Here is a 19,506-nt window from a genome sequence, read left to right as displayed (position 1 = left end):
TTGATAAACATAATCACGATAATTCCATAGATTCACCGCTATTTTGTCGTATTTTGATGAGCCAATGTTGTTGAACCTTGCTACTTGCATCTTTATATTGGACGCATGGTCTCACAACTCTGGTTTATTGTTGTCACGGTGGTCTGTGGGGAAATTGGTTAACGTCACCTACAGTTCAACAACAACGCTTATGCGTTAGTCACCCTACCATATGTCACCCTGATTATTGACACCCTTTATCTGAATGTGAATCAGGATGTGTGCTGCAAAATCAGATGGTAAACCAAATGTCAAACCAGACGTCAAATCAGTCACCAAGCCGGACGTCAAACTGGACATCAAACCGGAAGACTCTGTCAGCCAATGTGGGAGCAAGACTTCCGCAGCTACCTCGACTTCTAGTTCGAGTACCCATTTACGAGCCAAGGCAATGGCCAAGCGTGCAGCCCTTGCAGCAGCGGCTAAGGGATTGCAACTTCAGCAAGAACTAGAGGCAGAGCAACTTCGCTTAAAGCAGAAGCAGGCACTTTTGGAACTCCAGACTAAACTTGAGATTGCCAAGGCTGAAGAGATGATCTACAATGAACTCTATGAAGAGAATGATGATAAGAAGCCACAAACAAGTCACATCAAGAATACCACTCAAGAACACACTGACTCTGGCTTAGATACTAACCCTCAAGGTCAAGGTAAAGGTCACGTTAAATTGGAACCAAATCTAGATGACACAATTCCTTATCCAATTTCAGCAAGATCGCCCTCATTCGGGCAAGCTGAAGGACAATACCAGATGCCAGATAACTTCCAACAGATGTCCCAGGCTCAACTCAACAATCAACGTCTTCTAGAGGCCATAAGTTTGTCCAACGCAGATGTTTTCAAGTTCAATGGGGACCCATTAAGATACTTTGAATTTGTCCGATCTTTCGACAACCTCATTGGACGTTCAGCACTCGACAATGGTGCTAAGCTCTTGAGGCTGTTTAACAGTTGCGAAGGAGAACCGAAGAAGATCGTTCAGTGCTGCATGATTATGGACCCTGCTGTTGGATATCACAAGGCCAGGACACTCTTAGAAGACAGATTTGGGAGTAGATTTAAGATCAGTCAAGCATGGGTGAGAAAGGTCACAAGCGGACCAAACTTGAGACCTACTGACAAATCAGGACTACAGCGATTTTCTGATGACCTCAAGATCTGCAACACCACCCTTCAAGCATTGGGAATGATGTCTGAGATGAGCAACCAACAACATATGATGAAGGTCATTGAGAGGTTGCCGTATTACTTGAAGAGTAGATGGCTACGAGTCGTGAAGGACATTCGTCACCATGGACGTGCACCAAACATCACTGACGTGGTTAACTTTGTCTCGGATGCAGCTGAAGAGGTAAATGACCCTGTGTTTGGAGCCTTGGTTGAGGTGAAGAGAGAATATCCTCCCTCTAGACAGCCTGTTAAGCAGAAGACTACTACTAGTTCCTTCACAACATCTGCAGATGACAATAACAACAAGACATTCAAGCGCAAATGTTATTTGTGCAAAGCGGAACACAGTCTCTTTGGATGTGATACGTTCAAGAAGATGACTCCTGCTGAAAGATTGCAGTTTGCGAAGAAGGCTGGTGTCTGCTTCAATTGCCTGGTCAAAGGTCACATGACAAAGGATTGTTATTTGAAGAGGACTTGTACAGTTGACGGATGTGGCAGGAAACACACAAAGTTCCTTCACATAGCTCCTGGTAAACAACAGCAATCAGGAAATTCCCAACAACCAGCTCAGTTTGATTCTCAAGCCCAGCCTGATCAGCAACCTCTTGGTACACAAAGTCACGTCACAGGGGCCGGTAAATTGAAGGTGGCTCTTCCCATTCTACCAGTACGGGTCTATTCATCTGAGGATGACTTTACTGTTGACACATTTGCCATGCTTGATCCAGGTTCGACGACCTCCTTCTGTACAGAAGACTTACGCAAAAGACTTCATGCTACCGGGAAGAAAAGAACACTTTCTCTGTCAACTCTGGAGCATGCAAACAACCAGTTGGAATGCCTGGAAATTAGTCTTACAGTTCAGGCCCATGATACAGATGAACTCGTCACCCTTCCTCATGTTTACACCAAGAAGGCTATCAATATAAGCTGCAACAATGTAAGTCAAGAAGACATATCAAGATTTCCTCATCTCGAGGATTTGAATATCTTAGATTCTACCAGCTTTGTGAAGGTCGACTTATTGATTGGCCAAGACACCCCTGAGGCATTGATTCCTTTGGAAGTACGACGAGGGGAAGATGGTCCTTTTGCCATCAAGACAAAGCTTGGCTGGACACTCAACGGACCTTTGGTAAACATAGATGAAGGAAACACACAGGCATCTTCAAGTTTCATATCCAATGATGATAGTTTGGAAACCCAGCTGAAACTGTTCTGGTCTATGGAAACTGTGAAGGGTCCAGAAGATGCAAGAGGAATGTCCGTCAATGACAGAAGGGCATTACAAGTTTGGGACAATTCTGTTTGTCTTAAGGAAGGACATTATGAACTCTCCATCCCATTCAAGGAGGACCCTCCTAGACTACCAGATAGCCGTCCTATGGCTGAATCAAGATTGCAGTCACTTGGTAAAAGGTTGGCAAAGGATGAACGACTGCACACCAAATATAAGGAGGGAATTGCAGATTTGCTCCAACAAAACTTTGCAGAAGAGGTCCCAGATCAGGAAGAAGACAGCAATGGTCCTACTTGGTATCTGCCCCATCATCCTGTGTTTAACCCCAAGAAGCCAGACAAAACAAGAATTGTTTTTGACTGTGCTGCAAAGTCTCAGGGACGGTCTTTGAATGATGCTGTTATGCAAGGCCCAGACATGACAAACAAGCTGCTTGGAGTTCTCCTGCGCTTTAGACAAGAACCTGCCGCCATGATGGCTGATATCCAAGCCATGTTCCACCAAGTCCGTGTACCACAAGCAGAGCGTGATGTGCTCAGATTCCTCTGGTGGCCAGAAGGTAACTTGGAACTACAACCCAAGCTATTTCGAATGTGTGTACATCTATTTGGCGGAACATGGAGCCCCAGTGTTTGCAGTTACGCTCTGAAGAGGACGGCAGAGGACCATCAGGAAGAATACAGCCCTGAAGCAGTGACAGCTGTTGCGCATAACTTCTATGTTGACGATTGCCTTATTTCCTGTGAAAATGAAGAAAAGGCAATAACTGTTGCAGCAGAGTTAAGGAACCTACTGGAAAAGGGTGGTTTCAAGTTGACGAAGTGGGCAAGCAATAGCTCGAAAGTCCTTACATCAATTCCTGAAGAAGACAGAGCCAAGCAAGTGAAAGGTTTGGATCTCAACTGTGACACCCTGCCTATTGAGAGGGCCCTTGGAGTTGAATGGAATACTGAACTGGACTGCTTTAGCTATAAGATCACTCCCAAGGATAAACCATTGACTCGTCGAGGATTGTTAAGTGAAGTAGCGTCTGTGTATGATCCGTATGGATTTGCTGGCCCGTTCATCTTGTATGCCAAAGGATTGCTACAGGGACTGACAGCCATGAAATTGGGATGGGATGATCCCATTCCAGATGAATATCGGGTCAAATGGCAAAAATGGAAGGCTGAGCTATCTCAGATGGAAGATGTAAAAATCAACCGATGCTACAAGCCCTATGACTTTGAACAAGTGGTGGAAAATCAACTTCATCATTTTTGTGATGCTTCAGAGAAAGCATATGGGGTAGTGACGTATCTACGCATGAAGAATGAGAAAGGAGAAGTCGACTGCAACATCGTCTTGGCCAGATCTCGTCTAACCCCCCTCAAGAAAGTGACACTTCCTAGATTGGAACTCATGGCTGCAACCTTGGCAGTAACGATGGATGGAATGATCAGACATGAGCTTGATCTTCAGCTCAAGGAATCAGTCTTCTGGACAGACAGTGCCATTGTACTGCATTACATCAGCAATGAAGACAAGAGATTTCATACTTTCGTCGCTAATAGAATTGCCGCCATAAGAGAGGGATCAAATCCAAAGCAGTGGAGACATGTGAGCTCTGACCTGAACCCTGCAGATGACATCACTAGAGGACTGACACCAAGAGAATTGAATGGCCGATGGCTAACAGGACCAGATTTCCTGTATGCAGATGAAGATGAATGGCCAAGATGTATTGAACTTCAAGGACACAAATTGAACAATGACCCAGAGGTCAAACAAGGTCAAACTCAAGGAGTATTTTCTTCTACGCACTCAGAAGATGTCATTGAAGCTCTGATAAGAAGATATTCATCATGGTTTTGCCTGAAGAAAGCTGTAGTGTATATGCTGAGACTCAGAAGCTATCTGAGATGGAAAGCAGGTCACAAGGTCAATTTTGAAGGATCTCAAATGAATCACCCTTTGTCTTTGTCAGAGATGAAGAAAGCAGAAGAAGCTGTCATACACTATGTGCAAAAAACACATTTCAAGACTGAGTATGAATACCTTGAAGGAATGCCCCAAATCAACAAAGAAAATGACAAGTCAGTGAAGTCAAAGGAAAGAAAGGTAATGAAATCAAGTTCCTTGTCAAAACTCAACCCAGAAATGAATGAAAATGGACTCATTTGTGTAGGAGGCCGACTGCAGTATAGTACTCTGAATGAAGGATTCAAGCACCCACTAATTCTTCCCAAGAAACATCATGTCGTTGAGCTGCTTGTAAGACATTTCCATGAACTCACTGGACATTCTGGACAGGAACATGTCTTAGCACGCTTGAGAGAACGCTATTGGATAATTGGAGGACGTTCTGCAGTAAAGGAAGTACTACGCAAATGTTTTGTTTGCAGACGGCAATCATCACAGCCCATGGAGCAGAAGATGTCTGATCTGCCTCGAGAGAGAATCACCCCTGATAAGCCTCCATTCACTAATGTGGGGGTAGACTGCTTTGGACCATTTACTGTAAAACAGGGACGAAAGGACGTCAAGAGATATGGATGCATATTTACATGTTTGGTTCTGAGAGCCATCCATATTGAGGTTCTTCATGCTATGGACACAGACTCGTTCATCAATGGTCTGGAAAGATTCATCTCGAGACGAGGAAGACCAGAGGTTATCTGGTCAGATAATGGCAGTAACTTTGTTGGGGCTGAGAGAGAATTGAGAGAAGGAATCAAATGCTGGAATCAACGCCAAATTCATCAATTCCTACTTCAGAGGGAAATCACCTGGAAATTCAACCCACCTACAGCATCTCATATGGGAGGTGCTTGGGAGCGCCAGATAAGAACTGTACGCAAAGTCTTGGGTGCTCTCATGATGCAGCAAAGTCTCCACGATGAAGGACTGACTACGCTAATGTGCAAGGTGGAGGCGATTGTCAACGGGCGCCCGCTGACTGTGGTGTCTGCAGATCGGAGGGATCCTGAACCTCTGACGCCTAATCACCTTTTGATTAGGCCGAATGCTGAGCTACCTCCAGGGGTATTCGACCAGAGTGATCTCTACTCACGCAGAAGGTGGAGACAGGTGCAGTACCTCGCTGATGTATTTTGGAGGAGATGGACGAAGGAGTATCTGCCAACATTACAACACCGCCAGAAGTGGGTCAAAGAAAGAAGAAATCTCGACGTGGATGACGTCGTTCTCGTCGTTGATGACATGCCTCGTAACAAATGGTTGCTGGGCAGAGTGGTTGAAATCTACCCCGGCAAGGATAAGCTTGTGCGGTCAGCAAAGGTGAAAGTGGTCACAGGAGAATTGACAAGACCGATTCACAAATTGTGCTTGTTGGAATCCGTGGAAAGTGATGAAAAGTAATGCCATTTGTTTGAATAATCTATTTGAAATTTCCTGAATTTGAGAGAAGAATATTCAACATATCTTGGGAGCGTTGGAGAATGTGATTTATGCATACAAAATATGTGAAATAATGTTTTGTGATGGAAGAAAATTCATATTGCAAATACATGTAATTCAAATATGAAAGTTTGATCATATGCAAAATTTGTGTTCTAACGATTTGGAGCAAATTGGATGTAGATTCGCGAATTTGAATTTTGGATCATGGAGATATGCATAATTTTGAGCTTGGATCCGCACATTCAGCATATCCGACCCCGGATTGATTCGCGAAATCAGCGAAGGATTCATGAACATTGTTTATATCGCGATTCGCGAAGCTTATGGATGAGACTTCAGCCAAGAGATGAAATCAGAGCGGTTTCAATATATGAAAGAAAGGAAGAACAATGCAGCAAGATTATTTAATGATGAGATGAAAATGATATTCAGACTCTAAAGAAACTTGCAGACTCTAAATAAATCTTGCAAAACTTTAAAATCACAGAAACATTACATTTTCTGAGACTGTGGACATTGACTCTGAACTCAGAACTTTGAAAACAACTTTCAGACACTCAGATGGTTGAAACAACTGAACTTTTGAACTTTCACGATTTAAGGAATGTCTGATATTCTTGAGTTGAATTTATGCCTGTATGCATTTTATGCCTTTATTCATGTGTGAAAATGCATTCAATAAGACAGTTAAAGAAATTTGAAGTGAAATACATAATTTTTCTTTGATTTTCTTAGTAAGTTAGTGTCATACAAAAAAAAAACAAAAAACAAAAAAGCAAAAAAAAATACATGACGCCACTTTTGATATTTTGAACATTGAATATATGCAAGAGGAACAAATTGAATGCCTTTTCACTATTTGACATAATATAGACATGATTTTTGCATGAAATGTCATTTGTGTCATTTTTTATTTGATGAGTATGAATTTTCTGCAATTTTTTTTTTTTTAACCTGAATATTTGTGATACAGAAATCTGTGCAGTTTGACAAATATTTTTTGTTTGATTTATTCTTACAACTCCAGAATGATATGTGGAGTACAGATAAATTTCTTTCAATTGAGGAAATTTGTATTTCAAGTCCAGATAATTTTAGGTTTATTTCTGCAGAATTGAAGATGTCATATTAACAGAGGTTATATATTTTCTTCATTAGTTTGTACACTTCTTTTGAATGACGTGCAATTATTGTCAGGTAGTAGCAAAATGTGTTTCTCTTCAAATTTAAAGGAGTGAATCAAGCAGATTCTCATTCTAGAAATACATTTGTAGCTTAAGAAACTATGTGCAATATTTATATAATGCTTATAATCAAAGGCAATGTAGGTTACACAAGTTGAGGCTCATTTAAGACTAGAGTGATGTTTAAAGGCACTCATGAATATTTATCAAAGGGGATACTATTTTTGATGAGTTTATTTTGGTCTGTCAATTTACTTAAAGAAAATGTGGTAAATGTTCAGTGATTTGAACTTCTCATTTAAGGGGCCGGGATGTAAATTGTCAGAGTATTCATTTATTCAGATTAACTAATTATATGCCAAATCCAGTGCTATGATTTGCTCAGACGTCCAATGACGTCAGAAGCGAGAAATCTTCAGTGACAATTTTGGCCTTGTCGCTTGGAGGCGCTGTGTAATCTGGGCAGCAAGAATTGACACGTGTGTTGATAAACATAATCACGATAATTCCATAGATTCACCGCTATTTTGTCGTATTTTGATGAGCCAATGTTGTTGAACCTTGCTACTTGCATCTTTATATTGGACGCATGGTCTCACAACTCTGGTTTATTGTTGTCACGGTGATCTGTGGGGAAATTGGTTAACGTCACCTACACCCCCCCCCCCCCCTAAAAAGGCACATGAAGAAAAGACAGAAGGGAGAAGTGGGAAGGGAATTCATAAGCAAGGGTCGTAGATATATATAATGTGCCTATTTTTCTTTCATTCAAACATTACACAGTTCCCTTAAAGGACAAGTCCACCCCAACAAAAAGTTGATTTGAATAAATAGACAAAAATTGAACAAGCACAACACTGTAAGTTTCATCAAAGTCGGATGTAAAATAATAAAGTTATGACATATTTAAGTTTCGCTTTATTTCACAAAATAGTTACATGCACATTCCGGTCGGTATGCAGATAATAATAATAATAATAATAAGGCATTTAGGAACGCTATACATAGTACACTATATCATAGCGTTTACATTGTAGATCAAGTTACAAATACTTAAAAAGCTACATCTATCCTGCAGATGAGGAATTGATGACATAACTCACACACTATTTCTTTTGTATAATATGTGAAATATGAAATATTTTAATTTTCTCCCCATTGTCCCCTTTTCGCCCTGAACATGTGGAATTATCATTGTATAACATTTTTTGGTTCAGTCAAGTTAGTTCTTATTGTCAAATTTGTAAAAATTGAAATATTGCATAATTCAAACAATATCAAAGGAAATAGTGAGTGACGAACATCATCGATTATCTGATTTGCATGTGACTAAATTGTGCATATAACTATTTTGTGAAAATTAAGCGAAAAATTAAAATGCCATAACTTTCTTATTTTACATCCGATTTGATGAAATTGTCATTGTTATGCCTGTTTGATTTTTCTCTATACAGTGCGTCCCAGAAAAAACGAAACCGAGATTTAGCGATCATTTATCATAACTTAATCATAAATAAAATAGACAAATGACCTACCAATTTAAAGCTTAGAATCCCCTCTTTCATCTGATATTACTTAGATTATTTCTTATTCACGCATGAGTGAGCAAAAACAATTTGAAGAAAGGATACCAAAAACTCATTTGGCGGGGGTATCTGGGTTTCAAAAAGAAAACCACATTTCTGAAAAGTTCAATATCTGCTCTTTAATTTGGTACCAAAATTACAGAAAATGGTCAAGAAATAACAAAATTCTGGTCATTTGAAATAAGGCTTTAATTTCAATAATTTCATAAAATGAAGAGGTTCTCCAGGCTGGCTTTCTAACTCACTCGACACTCCGTTTTGTTGACGATCAGCCATGCATTAAATCTTTTGTTCACCATGCGAAAGCTGATGTGGGAAACCGGTGAAAACACGTTTATCTCATGAAATTATGGAAATACAAGCCTTATTTCAAATGACCAGAACTTTTTTATTTCTTGACCAAATTCAGTAATTGAGGTACCAAATTAAAGAGCAGATATTGAACTTTTGAGAAATGAGGTTTTCCTTTTGAAACCCAGATACCCCCCACAAAATGAGTTTTTGGTATCCTTTCTTCAAATTGTTTTTGCTCACTCATGCGTGAATAAGAAATAACCTAAGTAATATTAGATGAAAGAGGAGATTCTAAGCTTTAAATTGGTAGGTCATTTGTATATTCTATTTATGATTAAGTTATGATAAATGATCGCTAAATCTCGGTTTCGTTTATTCTGGGACGCACTGTATATTGAAATCAACATTTTTCTGGGGTAGACTTGACCTTTGATTACTACCCCATCTTCTCTACCCTCTACCCTGGTGCTGCTGCTGCTTCGTGGGAAAACAAAAGGCAATTGAATAAAAACAAAAATCGGTAGTCAACATATGTATGTTATGTGAGGCGAGCATTGGCATGTAATTGATAGCGTGGCGTGAAGCTGGGCAGTCCTTGGACCAAATTAAGGATACAAATAAGAAAATAATCGATTTAATTATTGCTGTGGAAAGGGGGGAAAGGTCATAACAAGCGGTTTTAATCGCTCAAATTACTGAATAGGCCTATGCACAGAAAACAAATTTGAGCGGATTATCGAAAGCCGGATCGATCCCATACCCAATATGGGAAGAGCCAATTATTTTTCAAGAGCATTCAATATTGGCATAATTTGTTTGTGAGGAGAATCACGTGAACCTAGCCACAATACAACGTTATACCGTGCTTTATGTGATGCCTCATTTCATCGCTTCAAGATTCTAGTTTACATCAACAGTTTGTCACTTAGCTCATCTTGGAATATCTTGGTTATAATTTGTAAATTCGCTTTGATATCATTCAAAGCATTATCATGGAACTAATCTTGGATATATCATACCGACAAAAAGCGCATTCTCTAATAGAGCTACATGATAATCATATCATATAATAATTGTCTCTTGAATGGTATTTGATCGTTATTTACCTTAGCCTTTTGTGATCAGTCTGGATATGGAGAGGAATTATTGTTCAGAATATCTAAGTTTCAAGAAACTGGCCGTGTGAAAGAAAATGGACAATGCCAAAAACTGTATACTGAGCAGCAGCTGGATAATACTCTGAAAGCAAAGTAGTTTTTTTCCTCTAAGCAGAGAAATACATGAAACCCCACATTAATTTAATTTTTTAAAAATAGATGTCTTGAATTAGGTTTATCAGGAGGGAATTGAAGGATTTGATATGCTCAAGATGACTGGATCTATGAGGGCTTATTTCTTTCTCATTTTATTGTCTTTACTTGATTTGAGCTATGGAATAATGAAAAGATCCTATCGCTTTGCGAGTAGAGAATCAGACAGCATCCTAACGGGTCATGTCGTCGAGGAAAAACTAAGCATTTCTTTGTTAAAATGCGCTTTGATTTGCACAGACAATAGCGAATGTCTGTCAATGAATTATCATAAATTAGAGCGAAAATGTGAAATCAACTCGGCTACATCTGACCAGTATCCACAAGAGCTGGTTAAAAAGGAGAACGTGGTTTATTTGACTCGAATAGGTGGACAGGTAAAAAAAACTATTGATTTCATCTAGTTACTACGTAAAATTAACATCTTTTAAATATAGAATCCACACAGCCTAAAGTACTTCGTCAATCTTTGTTCTTGCGTGTTTGTATTTTGTGCTTGATTGGTCCTTTTTATTTTAAAGTGCACAAACCAAAACATTCACAATAAGTAATGCATCATTAAGAAAATAACAAATTACTTATATATTATACTTGTATGAAAATAAACGTTGGCCTAACATGCAAACTAAATATTCCATGTGTAAATTAACAGAACTTAAGGAGCCTCAAGTGATATTTTTTGTTCCATATATTGCATAGTTTTTATTTAATACATTACTTGCATGTCTGTATATGCAGGATTATTTTTCGTAGGATATTAGGGTGCAAGAATAACCGAAGTAATATATGTATGTATTAATAGAAATGGGAGAGCGAAGCGACTGAGTTAATAACGAGGAAGTTTCTCCATTAAAAAAATCCACACTTCCAGTGTATTTTTTGTGATAATTGAAAAAATTAAACAGTATCTGAAAAAACAAATCGGGCTGGGTCTATCATGTCTGCAATGATGAAGAATTCTCCTTTATAATTGCATGGTAGAAAGCTAACCTTGAAATCATTTTTATAGGCCTAGAACCAATCTTTTAAACATTTAAGCATGTTATATCGAGTCTCTATAGTTACCAACGCAATGGTGTTTTTTTTCTTTCTGAAGTCTGATGACCTAAGATGCTTTAACTAATATTATCAATGGATAAAAATGCTATTCAACCAATTGCAATCAGCGCATTGGTCTTCTTATACGGATATGAATCTATGATAAGTCGTATTATCATTATTATTATTACTATTATTATTATCATTATCATTTTTATCATTATTTTTTTGTTATTATTATTATCATTATTTTTATTATTATTTCATCATGACCATTGTACAGACTTCCACAACAACACAACCTACCACAACAGTTGCTGCGACAACTAAGCCGTCAACAACCACAGTCATTTTAACTACACTAGCTACAACTACGGCCGCTACCACATTACCCACAACGACAACTGCTGCCACAACTACACAGGCACCTACTACAGTCACGACAAAACAGCCTACAACTACTACATTACCCACAACGACAACTGCTGCCACAACTACACAGGCAACAACTACAGTCACTACAACACAACCTACAACTACTACATTACCCACAACGACAACTGCTGCCACAACTACACAGGCAACAACTACAGTCACTACAACACAACCTACAACTACTACATTACCCTCAACGACAACTGCTGCAACAACTACACAGGCAACAACTACAGTCACTACAACACAACCTACAACTACTACATTACCCACAACGACAACTGCTGCCACAACTACACAGGCTCCTACTACAGTCACTACAACCACCCAACCAACGACTACAGCCTCAACAACACAGCCAACAACAACTGCGGTCGAATATCCTACTGATGTGGTATGTTCATAGTCTGCAATTTCTATTTTCCAATTCATGATCATTGTATTAGACCAATAATGGATTTTTATTATCTTGTCATTTATCTCTATATGAATATGATGAGAATGTCCTTGCTAGGCCTTCATTTGTCATTTTATCATTTGGACATCCACAACTGAGAGAGCGGTGTTGGCTCAGTCGGTAACGCGTCTGCCCGTCGAACCAAAGATCGTGGGTTCGAGTCCACCCTGGGCGGATGACTAAAGCCATTGCGTTGTGTGTAAACGTCTCTCCCATGTTTCATAGATGCAGGCTATGTTACAATGGAAAACACTCCGTCCCTCGGATAGGACGTTAAATGGAGGCCCCGTGTAGAGGAGAGCCACCGTTGCACGTTAAGAACCCACTGCACTATTCGTATAAGAGTAGGGGGTAACCCCGGTGTAGTGGTCCACCTGCATTCCCCCCAATCAGTTATATCGGGAGGAGAGACCTGCGGGTCATAGTGATTCAGTTCGCTTTTCGCCTCCCAGGCACAGGTGACGCCAAACAAATAATAATAATAATAACTACATATCATTTGTCATTAAGGGGAGAGAAATGGCAACATGGCAGACTTTTTTTAAGTTGACCTTTATTGAATTGCTTGCAAATTGTGACTTCATTTCATATCTCTGTTGAAGATCTAAATTTATATATAGTGATTTTAATGAAATAAAATGACTATTAGAAAGAATCGTGTTAACCACGATCGATTGGGCAAAATGAATTTGCCCAAAGATTTCTGTTTTGAACAATGAACTATATATTTTTTTTAATCGCATTTCAACCATTCATCCTGTAATGAATCATGGCGAGAGGTTGATAAATAAATTCGTTATTTACAGGTAATGCAATCTCGTAGTAGCGGAAGTCTAGACTTTTCACGATCATGGAAGGAATACGTGGCAGGTTTCTCAGATGAAACAGAATCGTGGATTGGACTAGAGTATGTCCATCAGATGACGTCATCAATCAAATGCGGTCTTCTGATAGAATTAGTTCATCCGAGCGGTTCTTATTATGCTACATTCACTACATTCCAAGTGGGTGGCGATGAAACCAACTATCAGATTGAAATCGGTGGTTATGCTGGAACAGCAGGTGAGAACAAATAACGATAATGTTTAAAATGGTTTATATAGTATTTAAAATAGAAATGAAAATTTTGATTTTGATGATGTAGACCATGTTGATGATGACAATGAGGATAGTGATGAAGAAAATGATGATTATGATCGTGACAATGAAAATGATGATAATGATGATGATAATGATGATGATGAGGAGGAGGAGGAGGAAGAAGATGTCGATGATCAGTGGCGTAACTACGGGGGGCATGGGGCACGTGACCGCCCTCCCCCCATCGGCTGACAAAAAAACGTGAAAAAGGAAAAAGTATAGTCCTTAAAATCTCCCTGTTTTGGGTCAATATATACAACAATTTCAGCTCGCTCTTCGCGCTCGCATTGTTTAGCGAGACAGTTACGTATCATGATTACAAAAAAATGATTATGATGTTGATTATGATGTCTATTGTTAGGTCGGATTGTCACAAATTTTAAGCTCGCGCTTCGCGCTTGCATTATTTGATCAGTGAGGTACATTTCTTTTTAATATTTGGCACTGTCCTTAAAATGTTTTTATTAGTTATACCTGGCGAGCGCGCTCACTAAGTGACTCATTTTTTTTGCTGGTGCCCCCACCCCATGCCGTGACCCAAGGTACGCCACTGTTGATGATAATGATGACGACAACGATCCAACTTTAAAATAACGAAAACTGTATTTCCTTAGATAATATGTCACCCAAATATCTCCAAGACCTTATTTCCCTTCGTTCTTCCTCTTCTGTCAGATCCTTACGTTCCAATAATTTAATTCATGGCCCTCGCACTAAGACCCGATATGGTGATCGTGCATTTTCTGTAATTGCTCCCACCCTCTGGAATAAACTCCCAATTCATATCCAAAATGCTCCCTCAGTAGAAATTTTCAAATCGTCACTCAAAGCTCACCTTTTCTCATAACTTTTTTTTTTACCGATTGGCTGTATATTATTATAATCTGCCAACCTGTGCGCTTTGGAACACCAGTATAAAGCGCCCTACAAATGTTATTATTATTATTATTATTTAGATGTGTATAAATAATGGCTGCGCTGACTGTTAGCTCGAGTCGCCATCAGACTCAGACACAGGAGCTTGGCATGTTGTTACTGTATGGGCGGGTTTGGGTGTGTGTGTGTGTGTGTTGTGTGTGAGGGTAGGGTGTGTGTGTGAGTAAGAGATTTTATTTGGGGTGTGTGCGCGATAGTGCGCGATTCTAGATAGATAGTGCTATATAAATGCCTATTATTACTATTATAACACTTTATTCCACGATTAAAGGCCCACAAACATAATTCATCATAACCAAATGTAACTTTTCTTATCAGGTGACCCAACTATCACGCTCAATGGCCTTCCCTTCTCAACTGAAGACAATGACCTTTCATCGACTAATAATCTAATGGCAACTATGAAAGGTGGTTGGTGGGTCAACGATCAGGGATACACCAATCTCAATGGTGTCTACCAATCTTCGCTGGAATCCCCTGGTATAGGACAGGGTATCTATTGGATATTCAGTCCGGCCGGAACGAAAATTTCCTATGAGAAGAGTAGAATGACCATCAAGCAACTCAGCTCATACCCTACCAATACCGACCTGGCCCCTGCCAGAGAACCAGCAGGAGATTCAGATGCTTTAGCTGTCGATTCAGATGCTTTTGCGAGCTTGACTGGTAGATAATCGCTTCCATATTAATAGGTTGACAGAGTTGTTGATATGCACGCTGGTTTTAAAAACACCCTGTTTTCCTGGCCAACCATTTGTCAAATTTATACCGTATGCATAATCAGGTTCAGGTAGTTTTTTATTTCTAACTCTCACCGTCCAAAGTAGAGTAATCCGTGAAAGGCATATACCCATTTCAAGCATTGGCATAATTACTATTTGGGGGGCCATGCATAGGCCCTAAAAAGTACGAAGGACACCTCTGTTAACTTGATCTTAATAAGCACATAAAACCAAACAAGCATGTATGGAATTTAACAATATCTCATATAAAACTATTGCATATAACTGTCTACTATGGGAGGTATGCTAATGAGCAAGTCGACGATGTCCAAGCACTGTATTACTGTATTTTCTGTACTTGATTCAATTACGTTTTTTTAAAAACAACAATATAGTGCCCTATGTACTTTTAATATAAAAATAACATGTTTAGTCAGTACTGGCTTCCAACTTGGAACTTGTAGCGTTGTGGCCGAGTGGATTAGTCTCCGGACTTTGAAACAGAGGGTCGTGGGTTCGAATCCCAGCCATGGCGTAATTTCCTTCAGCAAGAAACTGATCCACAATGTGCTGCACTCAACCCAGGTGAGGTAAATGGGTACCGGTGGGAAGTAATTCCTGAAGAAGCTGTGTGCGCTCTGGACGCCTTGCTTAGCCGGGTAATATACTAGTAGGAGCGCCTTGAGCACCTAACAAGGTGGATATGTGCGCAATATAAATACCTCATATCATTATTATTATTAAACAATGTACAGAATGGATGAAGAGAGAATGTAAGTGTAAACCTCAAACAAATTACGACAAAAACGATTTTTTTTTTCAGCAGTGAATTATTATTGTAGCCATAATAACAATTAAATGTAGGCTACTAGGTCCAAGGACTGAGAGAGAGATCTGTGTTTAGAACCAAATGTCAATATAAGTCTTAATACTCTTCGAGAGCTCTTATCTTAATATGCCACCAAACGAACAGGCATTTTTAAATATTCTAGTTTCGTCTTTCTTGAGCGATCGAACAGAATGGAAAACAAATCCGTGATCTGCTTTTTCCTCCTCCTCTACCTTTTCGCTTTTTTCTCTCTCTCACTCTCTTTCCATTTAAACTCCCTTTATCTCTCCTCTTGCTTCGCTCTTACCCTTTCTCCTTTCTTACTTCTGTCCGGCTTTACTTTCCCCTCTCTCTTTCTTTCATTTTTTCCATTCCTTTTTTCTTTTGTTTTCTTTCTTCCTTTCTTTTCTTTCTCTTTTTTTTCTTCATTCATTCCCTTCTCTGTCTTTCTTAATTTTTTCTTTCTTTCTCTTTACTCCTTTTTATAAACCTGTAAGCCTGAATTATGTTTTTAAATGTCTTTGTTATTTGTTACTTTTTCATAATGTTTGAACTGTATTTTGATCTTAACGTTCTTTTTATCACCAGCTAATGAGGACTCTATTGAGGAGTGTCTTTTAACAGAAACTTGATTTATTTCAATAATCTCCAGACATAAGCCGGCGTTCTTTCCTTTTTTGTGTGTAGATTATCATTCTCATATTGTATTTTGAATATTGTATGATGATTATTTTTAGTGTACTGATAAACCAAGGAGCAATGTTTAAAGTGAAAATGTAAAAGTTGGCAGAATGGACATGAACTAACATCATGCATACGAGAAAGGCTTTTTCTGCATTTAAAATGATTCGGACAATTTTGTTGGATTACAATTGCCCCCACCCCCCCCCCACAAAAACAACGTAAACGTAAAATGAAATATGATGTCATGAAATTGTCCTCTAAATAGTAATATTAATGATGAATAATGAATTGATTCTTTTCATCTTATTCAGATACATTAAGATTCTTTTGGTTTGATTTTATTGGCATGGATGTCCCATTGCTTAATCAATAACCCCTATAAACAATAAGAAAATATAACATTTTGTACCTGACTTAATGTTAATTGAACTTTGTTTATTTCATAGTAACTAGGTTTTATTAACAACATTATTACAAACTATCATTATATTGTAAAATTAAGATTAAAATTTGGTTATAAATCATCGTCAATTTGTATATTATTTAATTCTATTTAATTCTATTTCAATTACCAATGTAATGCATATGAAATGATATATCAATTGAAATAATAAGCATGCGTTACGTGTACGCCTAACATCTGATTTTTTGCAAAATGACCACTCTAATCAATTGATGTAGGTTACTGCACTGCACAGTTCAGGCCCGGAGATCAGGGTAGACTTGTCTATCAGTCATGTCAGTTGGTATGGCGAGTGAAGTTTACTGGAGACTCATTTTCTAGAATATTTATTGACAGTAGAGTGATGAAGTCAATATAATTATATGTAGGTTGACTGTATTATCGATGTAATTAGAGCACAAAATCTATTCTGGAACGTGTATTTGAGAAATAAAACAATTTCCCCATAGGTTTCATTTGTCCGTGACAATATCCATACTGTTAATCAATATAAGCATGGACCCTAGAAGCATGATAAAGGCATTTTGCACAAGGGCGTCAAAGAACATTGTATTGTGGGTGTGGGAGGGGTACTACCTACAAACTCTCTATCAGCACATATTGTACAAGGTCAAGTGTATACAAATTTCCACTACCCACTGCAAAGTGTTGAATTGAATAAACAGAAAATCAAAATGTATAATCAAAAACTTTCAAACATTTCATGGTTTCGCGAATTTTAGCAAAATAGAACGGTATCACAACGGAGGTGATATGACAATGAAAATCAATGACAAAACGTTTATGTTATTGTATTATATGAATTATACACTATTTCAATTCTGTCATTAGAATTTGCCACCAAACACTTAGGTTTCAAGAAAAATAGAAAAGTTGAAGGGATGAGGAAAAGAAAAGACAAATACATGAGAAAGAAGAAAAGAAATAAAATGCATTCTATCTTTATTCTTCTATTTTCTTTCATCCCAACCTCTCAATTTTTCTCCTGTTCTTGTTTCTTTTTATTTTCAACATGTTCAAGGGCGATAGGTAGTTTGGTACATCAAAATTTCTCTTCCCAAGGAATGCCCCTGATTACGGCCTTGAGTGATCGCTTGATTACATATTTTTCTACGCAATGCAATATTTTTATCAAGATCGTCAAGGACTGGAACCTGTATCTTGCACGTAATACATGTAAAGTTTTCTAACAAAATGTATTTGTCATTGTCGGTTTCCTATTTTCTCCCCATGCCTCTGAAATTGGTTTATATTTCAGAAATGAGACCCATTTCTCTTAAGAAAACTATAAAGAACGACAACGCTATGAAACTGCAAAGACAATAAACATATATCATATCATAGGTTTATTGAACACTCTTAGAAACAGAATTGTAATAATGACGTAACAGAAATATATCCTACAAGAAATGGTGGGTTCAAAAATTAAGAAGATTATTGACATAGCTATACATAACATGCATAAGATACGCATTGTGAATTTAAAAGGGGCGGCACCATTCCAACGAACGTGTGTTGCTGCCTTCTACGTTCGTTGGTATTTTTGATGGGGTGTAAAGACAATCTAGTGGCGACATTTTTTCTTCTCTAAACTATTAAAAGGGAATTTGATAGGGATACATGATTCTCTTTTACATACGCTTCTCCCAATATTATCTTCCTTTTCTTATCTTTGTTTTTTTCTCCATCCTTGAAAATTACATGTATATACAGACAGTCGCCCTTACCCCCCTCCGTGGTGCCGCCTCTGGGACTATATGAAATGGTTTTATTATAACTTCCATTTTTTTAAATCATATTCTTACTAACATGTTGCAGTCTCATCAGCAAAATATTGATAGAATGCACTTTCTCCTGTTACCATTGTGACCATAGCATGCGTAAATTGATCAGCGCGAAAGCACATTATTTAAGTATATTTACAGCGTTTATAACAGATATAGAGCATAATTTTATATACATAATACAGTCATAATAATAGAAGCCTCTGAAGTGTTAGCATTGCTTTTAAGCATTCAATAACACGGTTTTAAAGTATTTTACAAAATCCTTCTCACACAATTCCAAATTCCAGTGTAATACTCTTTTTATGGTATCCCCCCTAGCTTGTGAACTGTTGTAACGACCCAGCTTAGTTTTAAATTGATACTGACACACTCATTTCAATGCATATTTTACATTATAAACATTCAATAGATTAACGAAAGAAAGCACCATGAACAGCGCATTGATGTATGAAATTTCACTTAGTCCTAACTTCTATTTATCGTATTAAATACTAAGTGTAAAATAAACATCATTTAAACATGTGTACACGGTGGATACATATAGACTTTTTGAAATGGTTATCATACTTCGTTTAAACTTTACGCAGTAAATATATAAAAAGATACGCAATAATATATCACAAGTATGATTACAATTATTGGCAATGATGCTTGAACATGTTGAATCTTGTTTTTCTATTCAAGGCTGTTTGGTTTCAAATTTTAATTCATTGTCGGGGGGGGGGGGAATAAAGAGTATATCATAAAAAAAATATGTTATCAAAAATTTATTGTTATTTTTTCATGT

The 19,506-nt window shown here is 38.1% G+C and overlaps 2 protein-coding genes across 2 annotated transcripts; both read left to right on the top strand.

The window, feature by feature from the left end:
* The first annotated feature begins 256 nt into the window (after window positions 1-256).
* Window positions 257-5,812, top strand: LOC121424713. The gene has a single exon (XM_041620462.1). It carries the CDS (start codon window positions 257-259, stop codon window positions 5,810-5,812), a length of 5,556 nt encoding a protein of 1,851 aa, XP_041476396.1.
* A 4,455-nt stretch (window positions 5,813-10,267) lies between these two features.
* Window positions 10,268-15,491, top strand: LOC121425541 (mucin-22-like). Its single transcript, XM_041621620.1, has 4 exons — window positions 10,268-10,605; window positions 11,550-12,095; window positions 12,965-13,220; window positions 14,553-15,491. Exons 1-4 carry the CDS (start codon window positions 10,279-10,281, stop codon window positions 14,906-14,908), a joined length of 1,485 nt encoding a protein of 494 aa, XP_041477554.1. The 5' UTR covers window positions 10,268-10,278; the 3' UTR covers window positions 14,909-15,491.
* The last annotated feature ends 4,015 nt before the right edge of the window (window positions 15,492-19,506 follow it).

This window comes from Lytechinus variegatus, chromosome 12 (assembly GCF_018143015.1).
Source record: "Lytechinus variegatus isolate NC3 chromosome 12, Lvar_3.0, whole genome shotgun sequence".
In the NCBI taxonomy this organism is placed as follows: Eukaryota; Metazoa; Echinodermata; class Echinoidea; order Temnopleuroida; family Toxopneustidae; genus Lytechinus; species Lytechinus variegatus.
Note: the sequence above shows the minus strand (reverse complement) of the source record. Positions and strands in the feature narration are given on the sequence as shown.